At 59.2% G+C, this 26,032-nt stretch overlaps 2 protein-coding genes across 8 annotated transcripts in view; both read left to right on the top strand.

Annotated features, from left to right (window-relative positions):
* Positions 1 to 820: 820 nt before the first annotated feature.
* On the top strand, positions 821 to 3,464 carry MRPL28 (mitochondrial ribosomal protein L28). 2 transcript variants are annotated; one of them, XM_019987793.2, is made up of 6 exons: positions 821 to 927; positions 1,105 to 1,402; positions 1,951 to 2,103; positions 2,403 to 2,537; positions 2,627 to 2,713; positions 3,064 to 3,464. In XM_019987793.2, the coding sequence occupies exons 1-6, from the start codon at positions 881 to 883 to the stop codon at positions 3,169 to 3,171; spliced, it is 828 nt and encodes a 275-aa protein (XP_019843352.2). In that variant the 5' UTR covers positions 821 to 880; the 3' UTR covers positions 3,172 to 3,464. The 2 variants fall into 2 exon arrangements, with proteins under 2 accessions (XP_019843352.2, XP_019843353.2); XM_019987794.2 differs by lacking the exon at positions 1,951 to 2,103.
* A 5,726-nt stretch (positions 3,465 to 9,190) lies between these two features.
* AXIN1 (axin 1) overlaps positions 9,191 to 26,032 on the top strand; it is a 43,047-nt gene continuing 26,205 nt past the window's right edge. Inside the window, exons 1-2 of one of the 6 annotated variants that reach the window (XM_070779323.1) lie at positions 9,191 to 11,630; positions 18,045 to 19,005. In XM_070779323.1, coding sequence (XP_070635424.1) covers positions 18,128 to 19,005 — 878 coding nt within the window. In that variant the 5' untranslated portion in view covers positions 9,191 to 11,630; positions 18,045 to 18,127. Of the gene's footprint in view, positions 11,631 to 14,094; positions 14,265 to 14,478; positions 14,618 to 18,044; positions 19,006 to 26,032 lie in introns of those variants that run through there. The other 5 variants (XM_070779325.1, XM_070779322.1, XM_070779327.1 and 2 more) reach the window with 5 other exon arrangements.

Here is a 26,032-nt window from a genome sequence, read left to right as displayed (position 1 = left end):
GGGTGGGCATGGGGGAGGCTGGCTTCTGGCTGTCCACTCCTCCCCCTTCACTTCCTGTGGCTCTCAGTTTTGAGATGAGCTTCCTGGGTAGGAACCTGCCAAGCAGCTCTCAGGACGCTGAGCCCACAAGGCACACCTTGTCCTAGCTTGTGTCCCACTGGGCCCTGGGTTCTGGGCCCTTGTCTAGGGAGCATCTCCTTGTATTCCCGGGAGAGCAGGGATGGCTGCCACCTTCCACCCAACTGCACAGAAGGGAGGGGACTCCTGGAAACCTGGCCCAGCCTTTCTCCGGTTGTGGGGACGCCCAGTAAGGGCTGCTGTCGGCCCAGCCTCCCTAAGGGGCTGCTGTCTGTTTGAGGGGCCCAAATGGGGCCGTGGGAAGGTGAGCAGCTGAGCCCAAGGTGAGGGGCACGCGGCCCTCCCACCTCCTGGCGTCTTCCTTTCTGAGTCCTGTCCAGGCTGTGGCCTCCCCGGAGGCTTCCCGCTCCTCCAGAAACCCAGGACTTGGCCACCGGAGCTGGCTTGTGAAGGGGAAATATTTATATGCAATATTTTGAGGGGAAGATTTTTCAAGACATTTAAAACGTATTTTTCTGTAGCTCTGATTTCACTGTGATTGGCGAATTTAATATTCTACAATGATGTTTCAAGGCAAGAGTTTTTACATTGTTTTCTGCGCCCTTTCCGGGAGGCGGGAAGGTGAGACCGAGATTGACAAGTCCCACCTCCTTGGAAACGGGCCGTACTTGCCGACGGTGCCTAGAGCCGCCACCTTCTCCGCAGGGAGTTTTCTACCGTCCCTAAAGGCGGGAGAGGGGGCGGGACGAGGAGGGGTAGACCGACAGACTTTGCAGCCAGTCAGCGGCGGGTGGAGGGCCCGATGCCTCGGCGCGACTTCCGGTTCCGGCGAGGCCTGGGTTCTGTAAGGTAGGTGCTGCGGCAAGTCTGGGTTCGGGGTCTTGCAGGGTAGAGCCTGGATCACGCGTCTGCGGTCAGGGCCGAGCGAGGGGTTGGGCCGGTGGAGGGGATATCGCGGGAGCAGGGGTATGGTCGAGGCCCGCATCCTGCCGGGCGCGCGTGACGGCGGCCCCGGCCTCCCGCCAGGCTCGCCGCGATGCCCCTGCACAAGGTCCCGGTCGGCCTGTGGAAGCGGCTGCGGCTGCGCGAGGGCATCTACTCCCGCCTGCCCGCGCACTACCTGCGCTCTCTGGAGGAGGCGCGGACGCCCACACCCGTGCACTTCAGGCCGCACGGGGCCAAATTCAAGATCAACCCCAAGAACGGGCAGCGGGAGCGCGTGGAGGACGTACCTATTCCCGTTCACTACCCCCCGGAGTCCCAGCTGGGGCTCTGGGGCGGCGAGGGCTGGCTGAAGGGTCACAGATACGTCAACAACGACAAGGTGGGTGAGCAGGCTGGAGCCGTGCTTCCGCGGTCTCGCTGCCCTGCTCCTCGTGGGCTTTTGGGGAACGTGGACAGTGTAAGGGCGCCCACCGCTCGGGGAGAGAGCCTGACAGTGTGGTAGAGACAGCTCCCTCTGAGTTGTGCTCAGGAGTTGAGTCTCAGTTCTGGCAGTCAAGTCGAGTGTACTGATGGGAGGAGCCCTGAGTGTTGAGAAGGGCTGGGGGTGAGGTTTCAGGTCACCTGTCAGCTTGCCGCCAAAGATTCACCTCAAATCAGGTCTCCTGAGTCTGCTGCTAAGCGGTGCTGCCTCTGGGGGGAGCTTGAGGTTGGGGGCTTTGTGTCTTTAAGGCCTCCCAGGCTGGCGTCTCTTTGCCCTTGGCCCCTTGGTCTCTGGTTTGGAATGACCTGTGAACCACGGGATACAGCTGTGTGTGCTGTGTCTGGAATGAAGACCAGCACCCCGGGCAGAGTCTGGGTGGGAGTGGTCCCTGCACTCCAGGGTGTGGTGAGAAGCAGCAGGGCTCACCAAGCCTCCCACATCTGCAGTTCTCTAAGAGGGTGAAGAAAGTGTGGAAGCCGCAGCTGTTCCAGCGTGAGCTCTACAGTGAGATCCTGGACACCAGGTTCACTGTGACGGTGACCATGCGCACCCTGGACCTCATTGACGAGGCCTACGGGTTTGACTTCTACATCCTCAAGGCAAGCAGATCAGCACCAGGCTGGGGTCCCTGGTGAGATGTAAAGGGGACCATGTCCCTTAATGGACACCCCGGTGGGAGTCAATTACTGTGGACGTGGGAAGCACAGCTACCTCCTTCTCTGCTCTTAGACCTTCCGCTCTCCCGGCCTGGGTGTAAAGGCTGCCCACATGGCCTAAAGTACTGCACCAGGCTGGCCTGGGGGCTGCCAGCTGCTGGGGAGGAAGCTGGAGGGGCCAGCTGTTGGGGTGGGCGGGGCCCTGCCCTCAGCACCTGGCCCCATGCGGTGCCTCCTGCCAGACCCCGAAGGAGGACCTGTGCTCCAAGTTTGGAATGGACCTGAAGCGAGGGATGCTGTTGCGGCTCGCCCGACAGGACCCCCAGCTGCACCCGGATGACCCTGAACGGAGAGCGGCCATCTATGACAAGTACAAGGTCAGGGCTCCAGCCTTTACTTACTGCTCCTCGTGGGTCCCCCAGCTGGCTGCCTGAACCTCACTGAGAGCCTGTCTCTGCCTGCCCAGGCGTTTGTCATCCCAGAGGCAGAGGCTGAGTGGGTTGGTCTGACGCTGGACGAGGCTGTGGAAAAGCAGAGGCTCCTGGAAGAGAAGGTGAGCGTGTGGAAAGACCAGTGAGAGCTGGATGCTTGGTGCCACTGGTTGCTTTGACTGCCTGGCATTCCCCAGGGTCTGCCCAGTACCACTCGGAGGCCTTTCTGTCTGTCCCTTAGAGGAGTCTGTGGCACATGGTAGCTGCTGCCCTCTCCCTCTGCCTTTATTCTCCAGGGAAGCCAGGGGCAGGTGCCTGATCCTGTGCCCCTCTCCCCGAGACAGGGCACTGTCCTCTGGGTTAGGGGCGAGTGTGTGGTGAGTGGGCCTGGTTGACCCTGTGGCCAGGCCCAGTCCTCTCATGCTCGATGCCTCCCCAGAGCGCCTTATGGTGACCTGTCTTGCCCCTCCAGGACCCCGTGCCTCTGTTCAAGGTCTACGTGGAGGAGCTGGTTGAGCAGCTTCAGCAGCAGGCGCTGTCCGAGCCGGCTGTGGTACAGAAAAGAGCCAACAGGACGTAGCTGCCCGGGGACCTGGGCCTGACAGCCAGGCTCAGCACCGTGGACAGAGCCTGGGGCCTTGGTGACAGCCGCCCATGGGCAGTGGGTGAACCCATGGCTGTGTGCTGGCCATGCAGCTCCTGGCTAGGGTGGGCTTTGTGGGAGCCCCAGGAGGCGTCTCGTCCCAGGATCCCCAGAGGCCTGGGGCCATCTTACTGCCTGTGTGGTTCCCTGCTCTCTCCTCCTGCAGCAGGGGCCCTGTTGAGGAGGGTCACCACCCTCCGGGGCCAGCGTGAGTAAAGTCTGAGCCAGGTCGTGTGTGTGTTGCTTTGCTTAGAGGATCAAGCTGACTCCCTGCCGAGGTGGTCTTGGCACGCAGCTCAGGTGGGTAGTGGTCCCAGGCGTGCAAGGCTTCAGTCCTGTCTCTCGTGGAGAACCTAGCGTCGGGGGAACAGAGTGGTGCTGCCCCTCCCCCCGTTGCACAGCCCTGCCCAGGTGGACTGTCCTCCAGAGCAGAGGCCAGGTGCCATGGCCAGGCTCTGGATGTGGCTGCACAGGGTCTGTGCCAGCTCGGCCTTTGGCATGGTGAGCACCCCCACCAGCCCTGGGAGGTGCGGGGGCAAAGGGTGTCCTGCGGGGCAAGCCTAGAGGCTGCAGCTTCTGGCAGCCCCTCCTTGTCGTGCTCAAAAGGCCGCCTATGACGTTGGCGCCTCTCCTCCGCTGGCCCACAGCCTGAACTTGGCGGGGGCGCTGTGCTCCAAGTGGGAGGCTGGACCAGGTACCTGAGGCTTCTCCTGATCTGAGATTTGGGGGCCATGACCCTCTTTGCTGACCTTTACCCGGGAGTCCTAAGCACTGAGGCCCATCCAGGTTTCTCTGGGAGGACAAGTGGGTGCCCTGCCCGAGTCCTGTGGCTGACTGGACCACCAGGAGTACCAGGCTCCCCGGGGGGTTGCCGTGGATGTGACACCACCTGGGCTATGTTTATAGGACAGGAGACCAAAGAGAGCCTGCAGCTGGCTGGTGGGCACAGCTGCAGGAGGGCCCTGGAGACCCTTGGCTCCCGGCGAGGTCATCCAGGATTGGGGGGTGCCTTGAGGTCAGGGCCCTAGCCGGAGTGCCGTGGAGGTCTCACCAGTCCCTGTCTCCTCCATGGACCTTGAGACCCCATGTGTCCTACCCCTGTTTTGTGATTGGTTTTAATTTTTTAAGAGTTTTACCAAATGCTGATGGTGCCCAACTCTCCCCTGGCCCGGTTCTGTGGGCTGGCAACGTCCAGCCCAGTTATCCAAACCACAGCCCCTAGCTTGGTGGACTGCGGGTGATCTGGGCGGGCCACGTTCCCTCCCATGTCCAGGGTCTTCCCCCCCCCCGCCACAGTCTCTGCCTGGGTCGCCTGTGATGTCTACGCAGAACATTCCCCGTTCACTGACCTCAACTCTGGTACTTCTGTCTTGGCCTGCTCCTTCCTGCTCCAACTAAGGCCATAGCCGAGGGGGCACCTGGGTCATTCCTGGGCCCCCGAGGGACCCTGCACTGGTATAGGGTACGTGACCTGAGTAGGTGGGGGCTGGGCCAGGTACCAGCAGTGGCTGTGGGTTGGGGGGTACTGGTGGGTCCTGGGAGGCCTCTGCTGGCTACTGGGAGGAGCTTGGCATGTCCTGAGAGGGTCACTAGCCTGCCCGCCACCTGGGGCTGAGCTGGCGGTGGGGTCTGAGTGCAGCCCTTTTCTTCTGGTGCAACAGCAGTTTCGTCAAATTCTCCCTGATACCCTTGACTCCGGAGAAGTTTTGCAGCTCTCCCTGCAGGCCAGACTCATTGCCCGGCCCCTAGGAAGCCACCCCTGGGCCTGTGGGTTTGGTCTGGGGGGCGAAGTGGTAAGGGGACAGGGACTGCCCTCTACGTGTCCCACTGCCAGTCCTGGTCAGGCTGAGGGCCCCTGAACTGCCATTGCCCCGCTCAACCACACCCCTGACGTGTTGCTGTTTGAGCCTCTGGTTCTGCCCTGGCCGAGGTCCTGCAGCCCCTCAGGACTTGCAGTGGTGCCGAGGAAGGTCAAGCCTGCAGAAACCGGAGCTGTCCTGCACTAGCTCCTAGCTGCAAGCTGGCCATGCCCCCGTCTCTGCACCAGCTGGGTCGACCCTCCGCTTGTGTTTCCCTGACAGCAGAGCTCAACCAGTATGGTTCCCTGCTGGACTGGGCAGGAGGATGAAGTATCACAGTGGCTCTGGACTAGGGAGGGGCCTTTGGGACCAGCCGTGGGGCCCTGACAGTGTGGCATGCTGAGCTCACTGCCTCCTTCTGACGTCCCTGAGTCCCTAGAGAAGGGGATACCCTAGGTCAAGAGGGGCAGGGCCCCTCAGGAGGGTCTCACCTGAGTTTTCCCATCTGCACAGGGCAGCCTGGGCCCTGTCTGGGTGCGGGGGAGTCAGAGGAGCCGTGGGGGCATCCACACGCACTGGGACCCACCCAGCCTGTACACTCATCGCTGCCCCTTGAGCCAGCTCCCACCCCTGCTGGCTGCCCCCAAGGCAGAGCCCTGCAGGGGTCAGAAGAACCTGTGCAGTCTGGCGCTCCCTGGCAACAGGCTGGAGCCCCTTTAGCAGCCCCAGGTGGCCCAGCGCTGAGCCCCCGCCTGCACTTTGCCCCTGGACAGGCTCTGCCTGCGCTAGGTGTCCACAGACAGGAGGCCCCACGGCTGGGGGTGGAAGCTCGGAGACTGGGCAGCGTGGGGTGGAGCCAGGCCAGTGTGAAGAGGTGTGGGATGAATCTAGGGTACTGGACAAGCAGCTTCTGGGCCCAGTCTAGCGTGCCCTCTTTCTGTTCCGTCAAGTGTGTGAGCCCTGGGCTCCTGTCCCACACTCCCCTTGACTCCAGAACCCTCTGGCTTTGGCAGTGGACTCCTCAGGGTCTGCCTCAACTCTGGCCTCTTCCTGGGGCATGAGGCTCACACCTGCTCCTCCTCGCCTGGCCTCTAGTCTCCATCTTCTGCTCAGCAGGTGGGGCTGGGCTGCCCAGGGCTCTCCGGTGGCCTTCACGGGGACCTCGACAACGTGGTGCTGACCCCAGCAGCCCATGGAAAGACCATGGGCTGTCAGGAACATGGGGTCTGGGTGGCTCTAGGATGCTGTCTGCCCTGTAACACCCAGAAGGGCCGGTCCTTGGAGTGATGGTGTGTTGTGTCCTTGCTGGAAAGCTATGGCATTGAGACCTCAGGGAAGGCCTTGCTGAGGCCAGCAGACTGGGGACAGGCCCTGGGAAGAGCAGCTGCAAAGCCTTGGGGTTGGAAAGAGTCCCCTGGTCCTGTCGGACAGGCACACAAAGTCTTTGGGGCAGGAGGGCTGTGCTGGGGTCACATGAGTGTGTTCAAAGGGCGGAGGAGGGGTTGGCTGCAGAGATGAGGCTGGCAGGCCCTTTGTAGTCTAGGTGGAGAGAGCTTGGACCTCCCTCAAGGGTGGGGAGTTCCTGCGGCTCCCGCTTCCGCTGCCCTCACCCATTATTTTCTCACCAGCGTGGGCCTGACCTTCAGCTCCTGGTGCAAGCCTGACCTGAAGTCATCCTCTTAGTAGGGGCTGCATGGACACTGTTCCTGCCACTGCCAGGGTATCAGGAAGGGCATGGAGTGGTTTGAGACACGTCTCAAGAGAGGGACAGGGAGCCCCTCATGCTGGACGTGCACAACACACGTACACGCTCAATGGCTGCTGCAGGAGCAGCCATCACCCAGCCACGTCTGACCTGACCCTCCGAGGGGACCCTGGCATGGGCCCACCAGCGGTGCCGCCTGCTCCCTCCGCAGTCAGGAGTGGCTCGGGGGTGGCGGTGTCTAAAGGGGCTGGTTGCCATGGCTACCATAGGGTTCCGAGGCCGTCATCTGGTCCCTGCCTCAGCCAATCGGCGGTGGGAGCCTGAGCTGCAGCCTAGAGTCACGCTTCTTCCTCGCAGCCACACAGTGGCCAAGAGCAGGGACCCGCTTCCTGGAGTGGCTCAGAGTGCTCTCACGGACGGCCAGGCCCAGCATGGCGGAGCGCGGGCCGGTGGGGCGGGAGCAGGCGCACGGAGCCAGGCAGGTGAGGTAAGCCGGGCGGGCGCATGGACAGACAGACGGGTGGACAGGCAGACAGGTGGACGTGCTCCCTGCTGCCCATTGTTCTTGTGGCGGAGCCCAGAGCCTTCCGCCCACCCCGCCCTCTGCACCTTCACCCTGGGACCCTCTCCCCAGATACCCCAAGGAAGGGTCATGGGAAGAGAGACAAAGGGAACGGCACGAGGCAGGACGAATCGCAGAGCACCGAGGTCCAGGAAACCGCTCTCGTGGGTCTTTCTCGGCAGATTTCACATAGAGGCGGCATCAAAGACCCCCAACTGGCCAGGGCCCTGGGCGTAACGGCCGCCCAGCCCCTCTCCCGGCCACTGCTCCCAGGGCTAGGCAACAGGCATGTCAAGGCAATGCAGTTGCAGGAGCATTTTTTTTTTTTTTTTAAGAAGAAAAAAAAAAAGGCGGAAAAAAGGGAAAAAATGTCCACCTATAACGGGAGCGGTCAGCCCAAGATGGATCAGAAGCACCAAATCCCATTACTCGGGACTTCAGAGGACAGGCCCCGAAAAGGCAGCTGTGATTAAGAGCTTGTAAATGGAGTGTCTTTTGGAGATCAAAGAGGGACACGCTCATGTGTGTGCATGTGTGCGCGTGTGCACGCATGTGTGCAGGAACGCGCGTTGAGGGGCGCCAGCAGCGGGACCGTGCGCCATGGCGTGGTGCAGCCCGGCGTGTCACCTGCCGGCCACGGCCGCCCTCCATGTTGCAGTGTCCTTGCCGCTGTGTGCTACGTGCTACCCTGGGGGCTGAGCCCACGCAGGCGAGGCCCAGTACCCACCACCCGCAGCCAGCCCTGGGCAGCAGGCCCTCTGGAAGTCGGTCCTCCCTGGGCCTTGGCCCCCAGCACGGGCCTCCACATTCTCCGGGTCTGCTCTCGTCCCCGTGTTTGGCCCAGATGGACCTGGCAGGAGCCGAGGGCTCAGGCCCGCTGCGGCCGAGCCCGCCGTGAGGACGGGCGGAGGCGCCTGAAAGCGCCCGGTCGTCCTGCTGCCCGCAGAGGCCGCGAGCTCCCAGATGGCCTGGCGAGCGTGTCTTGGAGGTTCAAAGCCTCCGTCTGTGCGATTGTTAGGTTATTAGGTAAACTCTGAGAAGCAAATCTTTTAATCCACTGTGGCTAATCCAGTGCACTTTTGTTTGCCATGACAGATTCTGCAGCAACAAAGGGGCCAGAGGGACCCGGCATACATAATCACATACTTATAACTGGGCCGCAGTGGCCGCAGGGTTCCTAGGCAGCCGAGAGAGACATCGAGGGACAGCAAGTGAGGGCGTGGGTGTGGGCGAGGGCAGCTGGTCCACCTGGGCACACTTCCCCATCTCCTGGCACCAGTCCCCAGCTATGAGCTTGGGGAGTGGCCCTGGTCCCCGGACCGTGCAGGCTCGAGGGGGTGGAATGAAGTATGTCAGACCGAAGGAGAAGGGATAACCAACAGATGGGTGTGAGTTCTCACTGCCCCAGGAGGGGACTTCAGGGATGGGGCAGCTGGGACAGGGAACAGGGAGGACAGAGGTGCCAGTCCACCCGGTGTGAAGTCAGTGCAGCAGGAGGGCGGGCGTCCCTCGGGGACCTGGCCCCTCTGCCTGGATCTGCCGCTCCTGGGGAAAGCACTGGGAGTGGGCGGGGCTGGGAGGCCAGTCCTCTGTTGGTGACGTGTCTGAGATACTCGCCCTGGACCATGGCCAGCTTAGGGTCCAGCTCATGGCCTACGCCTGTTCATGGAGGGCTGCACACAGACCTCTGAGGCCAGCAGCAGGTCGGCACCCTCACTTGCTGAGGAGGGCACTCTGGCTCAGGGAGGTGCCCAGAGACTCTGGCTGGCCTGAGGCAGGCAGGTGCTCAAGTATCCAGGGAGGCGGGAGCTGGACAGGGGGTCCCAAAGCACCAAGCTGGGGAGGTATGGGGCTGGGGTGGGGGGTGCTGCTCGCCCCTCCTCCTTCCCAGGCCCCAGTGGCTGTCGGGAGCCACCTTGGACATCAAACCCTCAACACCTGGCCTCTGTCCCTGAGCCTAACAGGCAGCCTTGTGGTCAGAATCCACCAGAGAGGCAGTACAGGAGGGTGGCCCTGCTATGCCCCTTGACCTGGAGTGATGCAACCCCCTCAGGACACAGGGTAAGACCCGAGCTGGGCACGTGTGGAGGGTACCCTGGGATCCAGTGTGCTGGCTTGGGACTTGACCCTTGACTCCTAGGGGCCAGCAGGGGTGTGGGGGCTCTCAGGTTTGCTGGGTGAGTCATCTGTTCAGGGATCCTGGGACGAGCGTGGCGCTGGCTTGTTGGGCCTGCGACTTGGGGCTCCGAGCAAGCGGAACAAGCAGGTGACCCCTGCGGCTGGTTGTCTTTGAGAATGCCTGCAATGGCAGGGTGCTCGGAATGCTTCCTTCACTCTGGGTGGGACCTCCTGGCCTGAGAGAGGCCGGGGTAGGATGAAGCATCTCCTAGGAGTGGGGGCCACTGGGACTGGATGACAGAAAGCAGCAGGGTCAGAAAGTATCGGCTGTGCCACTGAACTGGCCTTGGAGCCAGCTTGTCTGAAGAAAACCCTGCTCCTGTCCCTTGCCCTCCCTGCTTGGCACTTAGGCTGGGGTGGCTACTGGTTGACCTGTCTGTGGCAGCTTTGGCTGCAGGCTGGAGAGAGAAGTCCAGGCAGCAAGAGGGATGCAGAATGCCAGCCTGAAGAACACGCCTGCCCACAGGTATGAAGGGCGAGAGGAGCTGGACACAGGTGGAAAGAGGTGGAGGACCTGTCAGAGGCCGAGCCTGGGCTCAGAAAGGCCCAGACGGGCGGCCATGGAGCCGGCTGGCCCAGGAGGCGCACCTCCTTGCCGGTCCTAGGACTGACTCGGGGCGACCATAGCAGTCACACCCAGTCTGACACTGCCTCAGGGATCAGCTCTGTCCCGTAGCCCCAGGTCCTCCCCTGCAGCTGTCTCACTCTGTTGGATTAATTTGTACCAACCGTTGATGGGAAGATAGCCTGCTGCAGAGCTTGCTGGCCTTCCTGAGATCACAACAGTTAGTGTCCTTGTGGACCTTCTTCCTGACGCATGAAGAAACCGCAGCCCGGCCCTGTCCCCTCCAGTGTGGGTGTTCTGGGGTGTTTCCTGCCTTTACAGGCATGTCCTCTGCATCCACCCAGGCGGGTACCGTGTGTGTGGGCTCTGAGCCTTTCTACTTGGTGTGTATCTCATGCCCTCGGTGTGACGACTCCGCATCCTTTGCCAAACTTGTGATGGGGGCGCACCTCCTCCCCCCACCCCCTCCCTGAGCTCAGAGCTGATGGAAAAAGCACACTTGGGCAAGATATGGAGTCCCCGGGGCCAGGTTCACTGCCGGAAAGGCAGGTGGCCCCTGTGGCTGGGGCCGCCTCTTGGAAGGGAAGTCCACGTGCCCTCGTCAGAATGAATGAGCCAAGGCCTCCTTCCACTTCGGGTCCTCACCTGCCTGCCCACTGTCCACCCCCACCATGCACACCTGTGACCAGGCAGAGGAGCAAGAAAACGCAGAACCCAGAAAAGGCTCTGCCTGTGAAGCGGGACCGCCTCCACAAGGCTGACTCAGAGCAGCCTCTTCCTCGTCCTCCTCTCCTAGGAGAGGGTGCGGACCTTATGAGCAGTAGCCCATCCCGGGGGCTCATCCCCCACGTGTGGCATCAGGCTTGATGGCCCTCAACGTGCCTCCTCAGTCAATCATGGATGATTCCTGCGAATCATTTCTTACGATAAATGGTCTTCCTCAGCCAAGTGGACAAACAAACACCCATAAGGCTTCAGAGCTCACTGTGTTTCAAATATTCCTTTTATGTCTTAAGTTGAAGAAAATAATTTCTTTTCTGGTTTTAAGTTTTTCATTTAGTTCCTGGAAAGCCTGAACACACGTCATCCACAGTTTATCACATCAAAGCCTGTGGTGGCAGATTCCTGCCCCTGGGGAGGGTGCATCGGAAAGGCCCTCTGTAGGAGAAAGTGCTCCAGCCTGCACTTCCTTGTTCCCAGGCTCCCACGGCTCTGTCTGATCACAGCTCTGGGTGGCTGACGCAGTCCCTCTGACCGGCCACCCCTGTTCCAGCACAGGCCCCCGGGGCTGCCCTCCCTGCCTCCCTCTCTCCAGAGTCTCCCTGAGCTCCCTCCTGTGGGCTCCCCCATCCCCGCCCTGAGTGCCCACAGCCACAGCCCATGGAAGCAGGCTGCAGCCTTTCCTCGAGGCTTTCTGACTCCCTTCCTGTCCCCACAGGGTGAGGGCCCCGAGGAGCCGGAGGTGCGAGGGCCCTGCTCTGGTCCCAGGGCCTGGGGACATCTGCCGCCATGGGCCAGGAGGAGGATGGATGTGGACACGACCCTGGGAGCCTGGCCTGGCCACAGCAGCAGCTCTGCAGAACCAAGGCAAGCACTGGGGGCCCGTGTCTGGAGGTGGGAAGACAGCCTGAGGACCGATGTCCTGGAGGCCCTGCTGTCTGTCCAGCTTACCCAGGACTCCTGCAGCCCACACAGACCCTGTTGTGCCATGAAGCCCACCCACTCTGCCTCTAAGGCTCTGCAGCTGAACAGAGCCAGGGAGAGGCTGCAAAGGCATCTCCTGTACCAGCCCTGGGAAGCCTGGGACCATCCCAGGGGATGTGAGAGAGTGACACCTGTCACAAGGACCCTAGTTGGTCCAGCTGGGTTCATCAGTGCTGTTCCTCTGCGGTGCTGACCCACCGTAGCCACTGCCCCTGCCCAGCCAGTCCTGGGTGTGGTGACAGCCCTCAGAGGCGGCCTGGGCTATCGGCAGGCTGGGGCACTCCCCTGTGGCCTCCTCCCTCACGGATGAAAGCCTGGGTGTCGGAGGAGGCTGTACTGAGCCCTAGGAAGCTGGTTGCTAGAGCTGGGGTGCCTCCGTGCTGTGCACCTCAGGCAGGTGCCAGCCGTGGGCAGCTGCATAGGAGGCTGGCTGGTGGGGGAGTGCCCAGAGCCTGGACTTCCTCCCTTCGTAGCGGGCAGTGGGGGTGAGCAGTGTCCCTGGGAAGAGGTAGTGGCATCAGAGATGACCTCAGGGACTGGGGGCAAGTGACCAGAGGCAGCCAGGGAAGAGCCCTGAGGACTGTGAGGGCTCCAGGGAGCAGGCTGGCTGCTGGGGACAGCCTAGGACAGAGGGACGGGGGGTGCTGGGGACAGCTTGGGACAGGTGAGGGATACGGGGCCCCAGGTCTGGAGGACGTGAGCAGGTCCCTGTGCGGCCTGAGCTTCAACCTCCTTGTGTGTACAAGGGGGTACTAGCCAGGCCCTGGGGCCCCTGGGAGCATTTCTCAAGGTGCCCGGTCTGACGTGGCACAGCTGGAGGATGAGGTCCTGGATGATCGTGGGGGTGGACTGCAGGGACACTTCTGTGGGGGGCAGTCAGCACTTCCTGGTGCCTACATCTTTCCTCTGGGAGGGGCTGGTGACAGGTGGGCAACCCAGGAGCTAGCCAGTGGGGCTTGCAGATCAGGCCAGGGTGGCCATGGCAACAGTGAGGGGGAGGGGGTTGTCATGCAGGTGTTGGGACATCCGGAAGCCCTTGCTCTCAGGCTGGCCTGGGCCAGTGGTACCCGTGGGGCAGTGGTGGGAAGTGAAGCCCCTGCCAGGACCCTGGATGGTGCCTGAGTGGAACCCCGAACCTGGACCAGCTGGGTGGGGCCCCGGCCATTCCGCCCACAGCTCTTTCTGGAGGTTGGAGCTCCCGCCCTAGTGACAACCAGCACTCACTGGATGCCTTCTTGTGTGACCTGACGGGGACTCAGGGAGGGCAGAGCCCAAGCCCACCTTCTCAGGGTCCTGGCTGACCAGGAGGCAGTAGGCATGGAGAAGGGGGACAAAGAGGCCGTATATCACTCGGGGCTTAGCTCCTGGTCAGCCTGGCTTGGCCCTGCAACTGTCCAACTCCTGGACACCTGCTTCTTCCGTGCCAGGGGCAGTCAGTGGCCGTTCTCCTCCGAGAGTCTTCCGGGTCAGAGAGCTCGGAGGGCGTGGCAGCCCGGCTGGGCGGGCCGGGACTGGGGTGCTGACCTCTGGAGCCCTGGGTCAGTGGACACCATGTGGGAAGCAGAAAAGGGCTCCGACCTGGCGTGCGTCTGCGGGCCCGCCTGAGGGCCATCTCTCCCTTGGGCGCTCGGGCCACCCTCCCTAATGACACAGCCCCAGGGGACCAGAGCAGTTCGACGGCGTCTTGGCCCCGCCCACACTAAGGCCCCGCCCCTAGCGACATATCTGCTGAGGTCCGCTCGGCCAGGCTTTGCGTCACGCCTCCCGTCCGCCTGGACACTTGGCTCCGCCTCCACGCTCAGGGCCCACGCCCACGCCCAGGCCCCGCCTCCACGGCAGAGGCTCCGCCCCCAGGCTCCAGGCCCTTCCCAGCGCTCGGATTCGGTCTCGCGCTCTGGCTCGGTCTCGCGCTCTGCGCCCGGTTCCCCCCGCCTTGGCCCCGCCCACGACTCGGCCCCGCCCACAAGGCCCCGCCTCCACGCCGGAGGCTCCGCGCCGCGCGTTCCTCGCCCTGTCCCCGCGTTGGGCTCCGTCAGGTGCTCCCGGCCCCGCCCCCGCGCTCTCGGCACGCCCCGCGCCCCGGGCCCCGCCCGACGCTCCGGGCCCCGCCCCCGCACTTCCGGGCGGCGCCGGCGGGGGCGCTCCGGCCTGGGCTTAGGCGCTCTGGGCTCCGGCTCCCCGCTCGGGGAAGCGATCGTGGCCGCCGCTACCTCCTCCGCCGCCGCCGCCGCTGCCGCCGCCGCCGCCGGACCGGCCGGAGTCGGGCCGGAGCCGCGTCCCCGCGGAGCAGGCCGGCGGGAGTCCGCGGCCGGCCTTGGCGGCGGCCCCGCGGCCTGCCCCGCGCCCGCCTGCGGGCCGCCGCGCCGCCGCTGCGATGGGGGCCGCCCGGGGCCGCGCCCCCGCCGCGTCCCGCCCGCGGCGCCGCCGCTGAGCGCATGGGCCGCGCCGCGCCGCTCCGGGAGCCGGGCCCGGGGCCCCGCCGCCGCCGCCGCCGCCGCCGCCGCCGCCGCCGCGCGGGTGAGTCGCGCGGCCGGGCGCGCATTCCTGAGGGGCGCGGGCCTGTGCGGCGCCCATTGTAGGCCGCGCGGGCCGGGCCGGGAGCGGGACCCGGAAGAGGGGCTCGGGGGGCGTGCGGGTCCGGGTCCGCGAGGGCTCGGAGCGCGAGAGGGGGCGTGCGGCCCACCGCTGCGAGGGCGGGTGTGTCTAGGAGGGGGTGCTCGCTGCTGATGCCGAAGACGAGGGGTCGGCCCCTGTTGACTCTTGGGCCGGTGGACGGCTCACAGCGGGCAGCCACTTGCTCTGGGTGAGCTGAAAGGAGTGAGGAATACTCGGGATTCTCAGAAGGAAGATCCTTCCGGGAGGAGGCTGAGGTGTGCAGCTGATGTGTTTGATTGGATGGTGCTGAGTGCGGTGCTGTGATCCGTGGGCCTGGAGCAGAGTGGGTGGTGGGTGCAGAAGCATCCTGGGGATAAGCCGGATGGCGGAGGGTCCCTTCTCCTCCCCGTACAACCCCCGCCCCCCCAACCAAAAAGTAGGAGTGAGTGAACCTGAAACCGGAGGAAGCACTCCCCGTGAGGCAGAGCCTGAGGCCGGGTGGTCTGGCTTGCTTGAGGGGCTCTACTCCCTCGGGGAGATGCTTCACCCCCCAGCTTTCTCTGCCTCTCTCCCGGGTGTATGTCTTAGAGTCCACCTCTGCTCTCCATTTTCATGGGAACTGAGTCCCTTCTGAAACCAGAGCTGTACAGTCAGGGCAGTGACGCTCACAGTTTAGCATCGAGCACAGCAGAGAAAAATGCATTAGTCCTCTGGGCATTTTTCTCAGCTGGTCTCTAAGATAATTAATAAAGAGTGATTGTGCATCTTGGCCCCTTGTTTGTGCTCATACTTCTGTTCTCTGCTGCTTCAGGGAGACCCTCAGACATCCTTGGACCAGGCCTTGTTTTGGAGAACACACACATCTAAACCTGACCTCCCAAGATAGCACTATCTGGGTTTCAGTTTTAAGAACTTGTATTCAGGAACAAGGATGGGAAAGCATACAGCATGTATGTTTCTGTCTGATTCCTAGCCAGTGTTGATGTTTCTTGGATTTCTGGTTTCAGGAAAGCTAAGTGGACTTTTTGGGTTTCTTTGGTCATTGAGGATTTGGGTGGTGGGGGAATAAATTACATGGAAAGCTGTAGTCCCAATCCTTAGGACAATCCTTAGTTAACGGACAGTTGGGAGTATGTCAGAGTCACACTCTGTTGTTTCCATACTTCACATAAATCAAAACTTCAAAAGTTGCATTTGAGTAAAACAAATAAATATACACACGCCTACAGCTCTGAGCTGGCTGCCGTGGTACCCAGGGGGTGCTCCTTGGCAGTGACTGAAGGAGATTGTAAATGAGGCATCAGAGTTGTAGATTCCTTTTGTGGGGTCCCCTTTGTTGAAGGTGGTTACAGGCTGTTGGCCAGATCCAGTGCCTGTGGGTCCGTGACTCTAATCTGAAGCAAGGCAGCATCTTCCTATGTGGTGTGTACGTGTGCACGCTGAACGCCTGCCATGCTTCTTCTTGGGAACCCGGAGATCTCAGTAATGGGAGCACGTTTCATAACAGCAGCAATGTGGAGAGATGTTCTTGTGCTTCTGGGACACCGAAGGACTCCTGTCAGTTGACAGGCAAAAGCAGATGTGAATTTTAAGAAACGTTTCTTCCGGGCTATGAGAAGATAGCTTAAATGATTAGGGGGACTTGCTCTCACCCAAATGAAAAGACAGCTCGATGTTGAATTTGCTGCTGTTTCAGCACCCGTGAAGGCTGATGTTCCACATCTGTGCCGAGTGTTGTTTTCCTTAATGTTCATGAATTACATGTTTGTTGATGCCCCTTAGTTGAGAGACCTTGTGTCAGATCCTGTAGGCCCTGCAGAGAACGTTTAAACCAGGCTGCTCCAAGTCGTTTACCTGGAAGACATCAGCACTTTAAGAGAAAGTGACATGACTCGTAATCAGCTTCCCCTTAGAACACGGTGACTTAGTTTTTTCTCAAGGCAAGTGAACCACAGAGCATCTCCAGCAGTAAGGCTCAGGGGACCAGGTGTGGGTCCTTCCTGAGATGGTGACCCCGACAAGAGGGCGCTAGCATCCGGGAGCTGGTGTGGAGACCTCAGAGGTGCTCAGTCCCCATCGATGGGGTTCAGAGGAGGTGACCTTGCAGTTGAAGTGGTCTGTGAGCAGCAGCTGTCACAGCCCGTGGGCCTTGACCTGAGAAAGCAGGCTGTTCCTGCCGAGGCCGAGATTGCAGCCGACCCGGTAGGCTAGTCACTAGCTGCAGGACAGTAGTTGTGACCCATCCTCCACCTCTGGGTGCCATGAGGCGTTGGCAGCTGCTGGTAGGCGAGTGTGTGCAGACCAGGTGTGGGGCAGGTTGCATGTAGGCCAGGGCCCAAGAGTGGAGAGGTGACTGGGAGGTCTGTGCCTTGTGTTGGTGCCAGGTTTTTGGATTTTGCTCTGCTCCTCTGACTTGCTCAGCGCTCTCAGCGATTGGGCCTATCATGCTTCTCTCCAGTCTCCTAGGCAGACCACCTACATCCAGCAGGCCAGGTTGGGAGGTGTGGCCTGAGCCCGTGGGCTCAGTGTCAGGGAGGACAGGACGCGAGGCTGTGGCAGAGCCCTGACAGGGCAGCCCTCCCTTGTGCGAGACGGGCTTCTAGCAGCAGAGACAGAACCATGGCTCCCTAACTCCGAGAGGGTGAGTCACGTGGCCTTTACTTTCCCCAGCTGCATCCTGTGAGCCGCGGGCTTCCATAGCTAGTAGGGTTTGGGCCTCGTCTGCTCGGTACCCTCTCTGCTCCTCAGAGTACTCAGTTGCCATTTGCTGTCAGAAGGACACTTTCCTTTTAAGCAAGGTTTTCAAGTCTAGAGCACGTCTGATGGAAGCTTTTTTTAAGACTGTTCATGGGAATTCTCTGGTGGTCCAGTGGTTAGGACTCCAAATTTTTACTGCTGAGGGCCTGGGTTCATTCCCTGCTTGGGAAACTAAGATCCCACAAGCTGCCTTGTGTGGCCAAAAACAATAAAAGCCTTCACATCATCAGCGGTGTGAGAAGGCCCCTGTGCACGGAAGCAGCGTCCTGTGCTCCTCACTGGAAGGTTCCCTGCTCTTTGGGGTGTGTGGAGACTTAGAAGAACCAGTTGCTGTGTGTTTGCCCGGGTCGTGGGGACACTCAGTGTGAAGCGGTGGAAAGCAAGAAGCAGAGCAGCCGTGGGCTCGAAGAGCGTGGAGGGCCGACATGGCTGCCAGCCTTCGGTGTGGAGTGCCATGTCTGCGCATCACAGCGGCCCTGTGACGCTGAGATACACACACTCACCTTCCTCGTGAGGGGCTGGCTCTCACCTGGCTTTGCACAGCTGGGAGGACCAGAAGCTCCTGTGTCTGCTCCAGCCCTCCTGCCTTTCCGGAGCTTGAGAGGGCCTGGCCACGCAGTCCTGTAGCAGCTCAGGATGGAGGGTCCCCAGGCTTGTAGTCTCTCTTTGTTCTCACAGAAGGACCCTCAAGGGTAGTGACGCTCTCTGTGTTCTGGACATCGATTTCTTTGTGCCAGAGGCATTCCTGTAGTTGGCAAAGTTTACAGAAATTGTTCTAACATAGTACAAAACCTTGTGACAAAGCATTGAACATTTAAACTGAGTTTCTGGCTTTGAGTTCGAGTGGGAGGGCATCATTGAGAGTCTTGTGGTGAGAAAACCTCTGTGGTCATGTTTCCATGGACCCACCTTTCCTAATCCTTGTCCTCTTAATGGTTTCAACAGGACAGATTGATTCACTTTGGAGCCGTAAGTACTGATGTATTAGGGTGCAGCGCTCATTGTTCATTGACGCACAGAGTCCCAAAATGAATATCCAGGAGCAGGGTTTCCCCTTGGACCTCGGAGCAAGTTTCACCGAAGATGCCCCCCGACCCCCAGTGCCTGGTGAGGAGGGTGAACTGGTGTCCACAGACCCCAGGCCCGTCAGCCACAGCTTCTGCTCTGGGAAAGGCGCTGGGATTAAAGGGGAGACTTCCACAGCCACTCCGAGGCGCTCGGACCTGGACCTGGGGTACGAGCCTGAGGGCAGCGCGTCGCCCACCCCTCCGTACTTGAAGTGGGCCGAGTCGCTGCACTCCCTGCTGGACGATCAAGACGGCATAAACCTGTTTAGGACTTTCCTGAAACAGGAGGACTGTGCCGACCTCCTGGACTTCTGGTTTGCCTGCAGCGGCTTCAGAAAACTGGAGCCCTGTGACTCGAATGAAGAGAAGAGGCTGAAGCTGGCCAGAGCCATCTACCGCAAATACATCCTTGATAACAACGGCATTGTGTCCCGGCAGACCAAGCCCGCCACCAAGAGCTTCATAAAGGACTGCATCTCGAAGCAGCAGATCGACCCCGCCATGTTCGACCAGGCACAGACGGAGGTCCAGTCCACCATGGAGGAGAACACCTACCCCTCCTTCCTCAAGTCCGACATTTACCTGGAGTACACGAGGACAGGCTCGGAGAGCCCGAAGCTCTGCAGTGACCAGAGCTCTGGGTCAGGGACAGGGAAGGGTGTCCCCGGGTACCTGCCCACGCTGAACGAAGACGAGGAATGGAAGTGTGACCGGGAGGTGGATGAAGACAGTGGCCGGGACCCTGCTCCGCCCGGCAGGCTCACGCAGAAGCTGCTCCTGGAGACGGCCGCCCCGAGGGCCTCCTCGAGTAGACGGTACAGCGAAGGAAGAGAGCTCAGGTGAGTCGACCCGCGGCCTGCAGTCCTGTGCCCACCTCCACGACCTGGAGCAGCAGCCAGGGACAGGCCTTGTCCTTCAGCCAGAGTGGGTGGACTCCCGGAGCCGGGGTGAGTTGTGGGGCTGGTCTTTGCTCACGATACCTTCTCGTGTGTTAGGTGTCTTTACGTTTCTTTTAAAATTGTGTGTGTGTGTGTGTTTTATTCCCGTGCCTGGGCTTCCCATGGCTGTGGCGAGCGGGGCTGCCCTCCAGCCGTGGGGCCCGGGCTTCTCCCGTGGTGGCGTCTCTGGTTGCGGCTCGTGGGCTTCGTAGTTGTGGTGCACGGGCTTGGTTGCCCCGCAGCACGTGGGATCTTCAGGGACCAGGGATCAAATCCGCTGCATTGGTAGGCGGATTCTTAACCACTGGACCAGCAGGGAAGTCCCAGATGTTTGTTTGTTTGTTTGTTTGTTTGGCTTCATCAGGTCTTAGTTGCTGGGATCTTTGTTTGGGCCCACGGGCTCAGTAGTTGTGGCCTGGGGGCTTAGTTGCCCCAGGCATGTGGGATTTTCATTCCCCAACCAGGAATTGAACCGGAGTCCCCTGCATTGAAAGGCGGATTCTTAACCACTGGACCACTAGGGAAGTTCCCCCTAGATGTTTTTAATATTTGTATTTTGAGGGCACTTTTATAGAGAAAGATTGAAGGCGGGAGAAGGGGATCACAGAGGATGAGATGGTTGGATGGCATCACCGACTCTATGGACATGAGTTTGAGGGAAGTCTGGGCGTTGGTGATGAACGGGGAGGCCTGGCATGCTGCAGTCCATGGGGTCCCAAAGAGTCGGACACGACTGAGCGACTGAACTGACTGACTGACCTATCAAGAACAGCCTAGCCTATGTGGCTTTGTAAGTCATTAGGAATGTTGGAATTCTTAGGAGTCATATGATATTTAAAGCTTACCCTTTAGTAGTAAAATTTGTGTTCTTTTGCACAGAAGGTGGGTTTATGTGGCAGACTTGATCCTCTTGGCTTGATAGGACATTTGAGTGCGTCAGTATGGAGGGAATTCCGGGCCGCTTGGGAGGTGGTGGCGAGGAGGCTGCTGTGCCGCAGGCTGTCCGAGCACCTTGGGAGCCCCTGTGGCTGCAGCGGGGGCTCAGGATTGGTTGTGCACCGCCTGGGCCCGCCAAGGAAAGGGTTGTGCTGCTGTGTGTTCAGTTCCCAGCTCTCTCCAGTTGCGATCAGTCCTTGCATGGGGCACGGTGCAGCCTTGGAGGCGTGAAGTGGTGCTCTCCGGAAGTCGTTGCCAGTTTGGAAGTGTGCCAGTTTGCCGGAAGTGTGTTTGGTGTGGAGCTGGGGCCTATAGCCAGTGTCGGTGGGCGCTCGCGTCCTCACTCATTTCCCTGTCGGCAGGTGGTCCCGGACACTCCTGCCTGCAGAACTGAAAGCCGGGGATTCTGTGGCTCTGCGGATTCAATCGCGGATCTGCAGATGCATCCCTGGGTGCTGGGCTCTCCCGTGGAGGCGGTAAAAGCCCAGATCACCTCTCCAGGCTTTCTGTGGCAGAGAGATTGGCCACTTCTAACAAACACAGTGTTAAACTTTTTCAGGGTTTAAATATTCTTTAAGTGATGTGATGAAAAAAGATACAGTGTTTGAGGTAATCTTTGTGCACCTTTATACACCTTTTGTTCACTGTCCTTATGGATTAAGTAATCTTTTTAGGACAGAATATACTATAAAATTACCCTGGTAAGGAAGGCAGTAAGTGACAACAGCTTTTAGAACCTAACGCGGAGGTTTTCGTATTCGATTAGAACAGTTTTAAAATGGGATTATATTTGAGACCTGGGCTGCAGAGGAAAACAAATTGAGCTCAATTCTGATTTCTGATTTTAGAAATTCCCACGTGCTGCCCCTCACACTTCCCAGTTCTCGGTCGGGGGCCCGTTGTAGCAGCAGCCTTGTTTTTTCTCTCTTCAGTTTGCTCTGTTCGTAGTATGAACCCTTTACTGTCCGATTGCGGGAACATGTTCAGCTGTGAGGACTCAGGCACGTGGAGGTGCTGGCGCCCCCGAGCCCTGCCTGCACTGGGACGCGCCCTCCCGGGGCTGCCTGTGTGGGTGTGTGGATGGGCGCCCTCCTGTGTCAGGGCCGGTGTTCGTCAGCACTGACAGGCTGTGGAGTCCAGCACAGTCCGCTCGCTTTACAGGGGTTGCGGTTAGGGCCCATGAGGTTGAGAGTCACAGAAAACCCAGCCCGCCCGGCTTCCACAGTGAAGGCGTTGGGCTGACCCAGATAGACAGAAAGTCCGGCGCAGGCCCAGCTTCCGGTGCGGTGTGATTCTGACTTCAGCCATGTTTTTTTTAAAGACTTGATTTTGTTTTTGTTGTCTTTTAGGGCAGTTTTATGTTCCCAGCACAGTTGCAAGGAAGGTACAGAGGTTTCCTACGTGCTCTTGCCCCACATGTGCACAGCCTCCCCCTACCACCCCATCAGCGCCCCTACCAGAGTGGTCATTTGTTAACAGCGGATGAACCCGATCCTAATCTCTACTGTCTGCATGGTCTTGTCTTTTCTATACGCCATGTAATTGGAAGTAGACCGTATGTAACCTGTTCACATTGGCTTCTCTCACTTGGTCATATGCTTTTAAGGTTCCTCAGTGTCCTTTCGTGGCTTGATAGCTCATAGCTTCAGCCCTGAATAGTATTCCACGCTCTGGATGGACCACAGTGTACGTATCCATTCGCCAGCTAGAGGACTTCCTGATGGGTCCAGCTTTGGGCAGTTGCAGTAAACACCTGTGTGGGGGTTTTTGCGAGGACGTGAGTTTCCATCTCCTGTGGGTAGAACATCTAGGATCGTGAGTGCTGGCTCATGTGGGAGGTCGGTTTTACAGGAACTGATCTTCTCTGGGTGCTGCTCTGTCTCTGCCTTACCACGGCCAGCTTTGCTCCCGTGTTCTGTAAACAACTGCTCCCCACGGCTAGGGCTGCCGTGTGGCCGGCCCACTCCAGTCTGATCACGGTGCCTGGGCTCCTACCAAGTAGGGCCGCCCCGCCCTGTCCAGCGGGGAGGGAGAAAGAGAGTGGGTGCTGGTGCCCGCCCCCGCTGCCCAGCCGGAGGAGCAGCACGTGCCATCTCAGCGCGGCCGCTGCTGGAGAGTGTGTCAGGAGGGCCTGTCTGGGACAGAACGATAGCAAGGGGCTCCAGAGCTGAGCTCCCCGGCCCCACGGGCCCTGCACGTGAGGCCGCTCCAGCTATGCTTGCTGGGGCTGCCCTGGCTCCCTGTACCAGGTGGGGCTGCCTGTGTGCCCGCTCCTTGCCCGCTCCTCATTGGCTTCACGTGCTCACATGGCTGTTTTTCATGTTGCTGACTTGAGAGCCCTTTCCATAGGTCTTTGTCAGAACTGAGAAAACAGGGGTGTTCCTGCTGTTTTCTGCACTTAACCTAGTCCCCTGGGGTCATTTGGAGCCCTGGGCTGAGGGGTCATTAAATTCCTTGCTGGTTTGCTGTTCTCTGTACGGAAAATTTTCCTGGTCTTTGTGGCCCGTTGTCAGTGGAACTCTGCACTGACTTTGGTTGGTTCCTACCCGCATTTAAATTTGGTGTGAATTGGCAGAGGGCCGTCTGATGGCACAGGTGTTTTGGCTATTTATTTGCTGAGTGGTTTGGCCTGGGGGCCCAGGGCCTGTAAGACATCCACAGGCTTGGAAGCCTGGCCTGGCCTGCCAGGGGCTGGGCTCGGCCTGCTTGGTCAGGCTTGAAGTCAGGCCATCTTTTTCAGTCCTTCAACTACCTGCACTTATCTGTTGCCACTGGTTTTCTTTTCTCTGTCTCTTTTTAAAAACATATTTCCTTTTTGGGGCACAGTATGCAGTGTGTGAAACTTCCCTGACCAGAGATCGAACCCGTGCCCTGCTGTGGTTAAGCGTGGAGTCTTAACCACAGCGCCACCAAGGAAGCCCCTCTCCTTTTTTAATCGACATATAGTTGACTTACAACGTTGTCTTAATTTCTGCTGTATAGCAAAGTGACTCAGTTATACGTATACTGTATATGCATTCTTTTATATAGTCTTTCCCTTACAGTTTATCTCAGGATATCAAATACAGTTCCTTCTGCTCCACAGCAGAACCTTGTTTATGTTGCTGCTGGTTTTAATGTCTAAGTGGCGAATGCTTTCCATTTCTCTTTACTGCCTTCCTCACTGGTTGAGAAGTTGCCCGAGGACAGGGTCTCACCTGCTCTCTCCTTACATCTTCTGGGTGGGGCAGACAGTGAGGCCCCTGGTCAGCGCTGGTCCCGGTGGCCGTGGGCTGAGAGTTCAGTGCGGATGATGCTTGTAGCAGGAGTAACTCGTGGGTCTGGTGAAGGACGGATGACCAGCCCTTACTGCCCACACTGAGGAACTGCCTGACCTGTTTGTTGCCTTGTCAACTGTGTTCTGGTAATGGCTTAAAGAAGGAGAAATGTAAAAAGAGGAAGCACCCAAATGTGTGTCATTTTGTGTGGAAGGCAGAAAAGTGAGGTTGCTCTGGGGTTTCTCTTGCAGCTCCAGCGCCGTGGCGCGGGGGTGGGGCGGTGACTCTGGGGCCGGCTGCTTCTATCCTCGGGGTGGTGGGGGCCCAGGCGACTGGGGTCTCAGGACACTGGTCCTGCTGCTGTGGTTGTTGTTCAGTCGCTCAGTCATGTCTGACTCTTTGCAACCCCATGGGCTGCAGCACGCCAGGCTTCCCTGTCCTTCACCATCTCCCAGAGTTCGCTCAAACTCATGTCCATTGAGTCAGTGATGCCATCAAAACCATCTCGTCCTCTATTGTCCCCTTCTTCTCTTGGCTTCAATCTTTCCCAACATCAGAATCTTTTCCAGTGAGTCAGCTCTTTGCATCAGGTGGCCAAAGTACTGAAGCTTCGGCTTCAGCATCAGTCCTTCCAGTGAATATTCAAGGTTGATTTCCTTTAGGACTGACTGGTTCAATCTCCTGGCTATCCAAGGGATTCTGGTGACAGCCTGTTTAATTTGACCTTCAGGGCTTCCCAGGTGGCACTGGTAGTAAAGTGACCCGCCTGCCAGTGTAGGAGATATAAGAGATACAGGTTTGATCCCGATCCGTGGGTCTGGACGATCCCTTGGAGGAGAGCCCTGCAATCCTCTGCAGTGTTCTTGCCTGAAGAATCCCATGCCTGGTGGGCTCCAGTCCCCAGGGTCGCAAAGAGTCAGATATGGCTGAAGTGACTTACCGTCACTTACCGTGACCACCGTTGCACTAGTGAAGTGCAAGTACTCTTCACTGTTGGATTCCTAGATCTTTTGGATGGAGGGTGACTCGTTTGTGCAGTGTGGCTCTCCCTGCAACCTTCCCCCTCGTTTTTCCTGCTGCTGAGGCTTTACTCACTCTCAGTTGGGACATGCAGGTTAGGAAGAGAACATGGCCCTGCTGCCTTTTCTTTCACCTTCCAGGTGTGTGGCTTGTCCACCTGGATGAGTTCCTTTAACTGAACAGATGATCCCAAGGTTGGTGACTGGAAATGTTTTTAGACATACTTTAGTGTGCAGCTGTGGGGTTCTCAAGACAGGAATTTACTGGGCATTCCCTTGGGGTCCTGTGGTTAGGACGCCACACTCCTGTTGCAGTCCCGAGTTCACTCCCTGGTTGGGGTACTAAGATCCCACAAGCTGGGCAGTGCAACCAAACAAAAAAGACAGGAGTTTATAGATCTTTCCAGTCACCTTGTGGGCTAGATGGGGAGAAGGTTAATTAAGCTCAGTGGTTTAATTTAAGGACCCCTCGCTTGATGCCTTTTCCACTGGCTGTGTCTTCTGGGGTCACCCTTCTCCTGGTTATGTGATGGTGGGAGAGTTGCCTCACCTCTCTGAGTTTTCCTATAACATGAAGAGGATGAAGCAAGGGCCTGCCAGATGAGGCTATCAGGGAGGCTCGTGAGCTGGTCCGTGGTGGTGCCTGCACGCAGCAGGTGTCCAGGGCACACAGCAAGTGCTTGAAGTTTCAGATCCTGCTGTGTCTTCGTTGTCATCTGAACTTACTGGTCTGCTCAATGTTGGTGACATTTTCATCCAGGTGACAGGCGATTTCAGATCGTGACACTTTGCAGTTTTACTAATCGTGTATCCTGAGAGGCACCCAAAGCTGCCATCCTTAGCTCCAGAAGTAGCATCACCATCTACCAGCTCCAGCCCAGCCCACCTGGCCAGCCCAGCCCACCAGCCCAGACTCCCTGGCCAAGCGTGTGCTCAGCCCTCTGCTTCTCGCTGTGGCGCCCGCCACCTCCTGCAACCACAGAACCTTCTAGCTGAGTCTCTGCCCCAGTCTCTCCCCCACCGCGCCCAGAAGGATCGTTTCTAGATGCCGGTCTGGCACGCGCTCCTTTCCTCCCTGACGCGCGGACTCCCCCCGGCTCCTGTGACTTCGCGTGTCCACGGGAGACCTGGTCACAGTGCCGATACACTGTGTGTGCCTCGTGTGCCTGTCGGTCGGGGGGGCTGGCTAGTGAGAGTTCGTGAGCTAGTTGCAGGAGAATCAAAAAATATTTTCTCTATTTCAGTCCCACAGAACTCTGTAGTCTTTGATGACAGATTTCAGCAGAGCTCAGGACTTCGGAGATGGAGAGGCCCCTTTGTCACGTGCTCCGCGGCAGTGGCTTTATGAAAGGGGAGTGCCTGCAGGGACCGTGGCCCGTGGGGCTGCCGCAGCCAGATCGAGGTGCCTGGGCAGGCGGGTGGCCGGGCGTGTGCGTCTCTGTGTGTCCACCGCCCAGGGATCAGCCGGTTCTCAGGTTTGCGTGCCAGTTAGCGTCACGGAGACTTGCATCTGATTCATACGCACTGTCTGTTAGTCTCCTCTAGCATCCTGACTTCATTTACACCAGTTTACCTGGCATCCTTAGAAATGGTGGAGTTTGGCCAAGTGGTCGTTGTTCAGTGAGGGAAAAGGCAGATGGCCTAATAATTCTGTCTTCAGTCCACCTTGAGGCTGAGTACGTGTGTGTGTGTGTGTGTGTGTGTGTGTAAGTAAGA

The sequence above is a fragment of the Bos indicus genome, chromosome 25, assembly GCF_029378745.1.
Source record: "Bos indicus isolate NIAB-ARS_2022 breed Sahiwal x Tharparkar chromosome 25, NIAB-ARS_B.indTharparkar_mat_pri_1.0, whole genome shotgun sequence".
Classification (NCBI taxonomy): domain Eukaryota; kingdom Metazoa; phylum Chordata; class Mammalia; order Artiodactyla; family Bovidae; genus Bos; species Bos indicus.
This window is presented reverse-complemented; position numbering and strand designations above follow the sequence as displayed.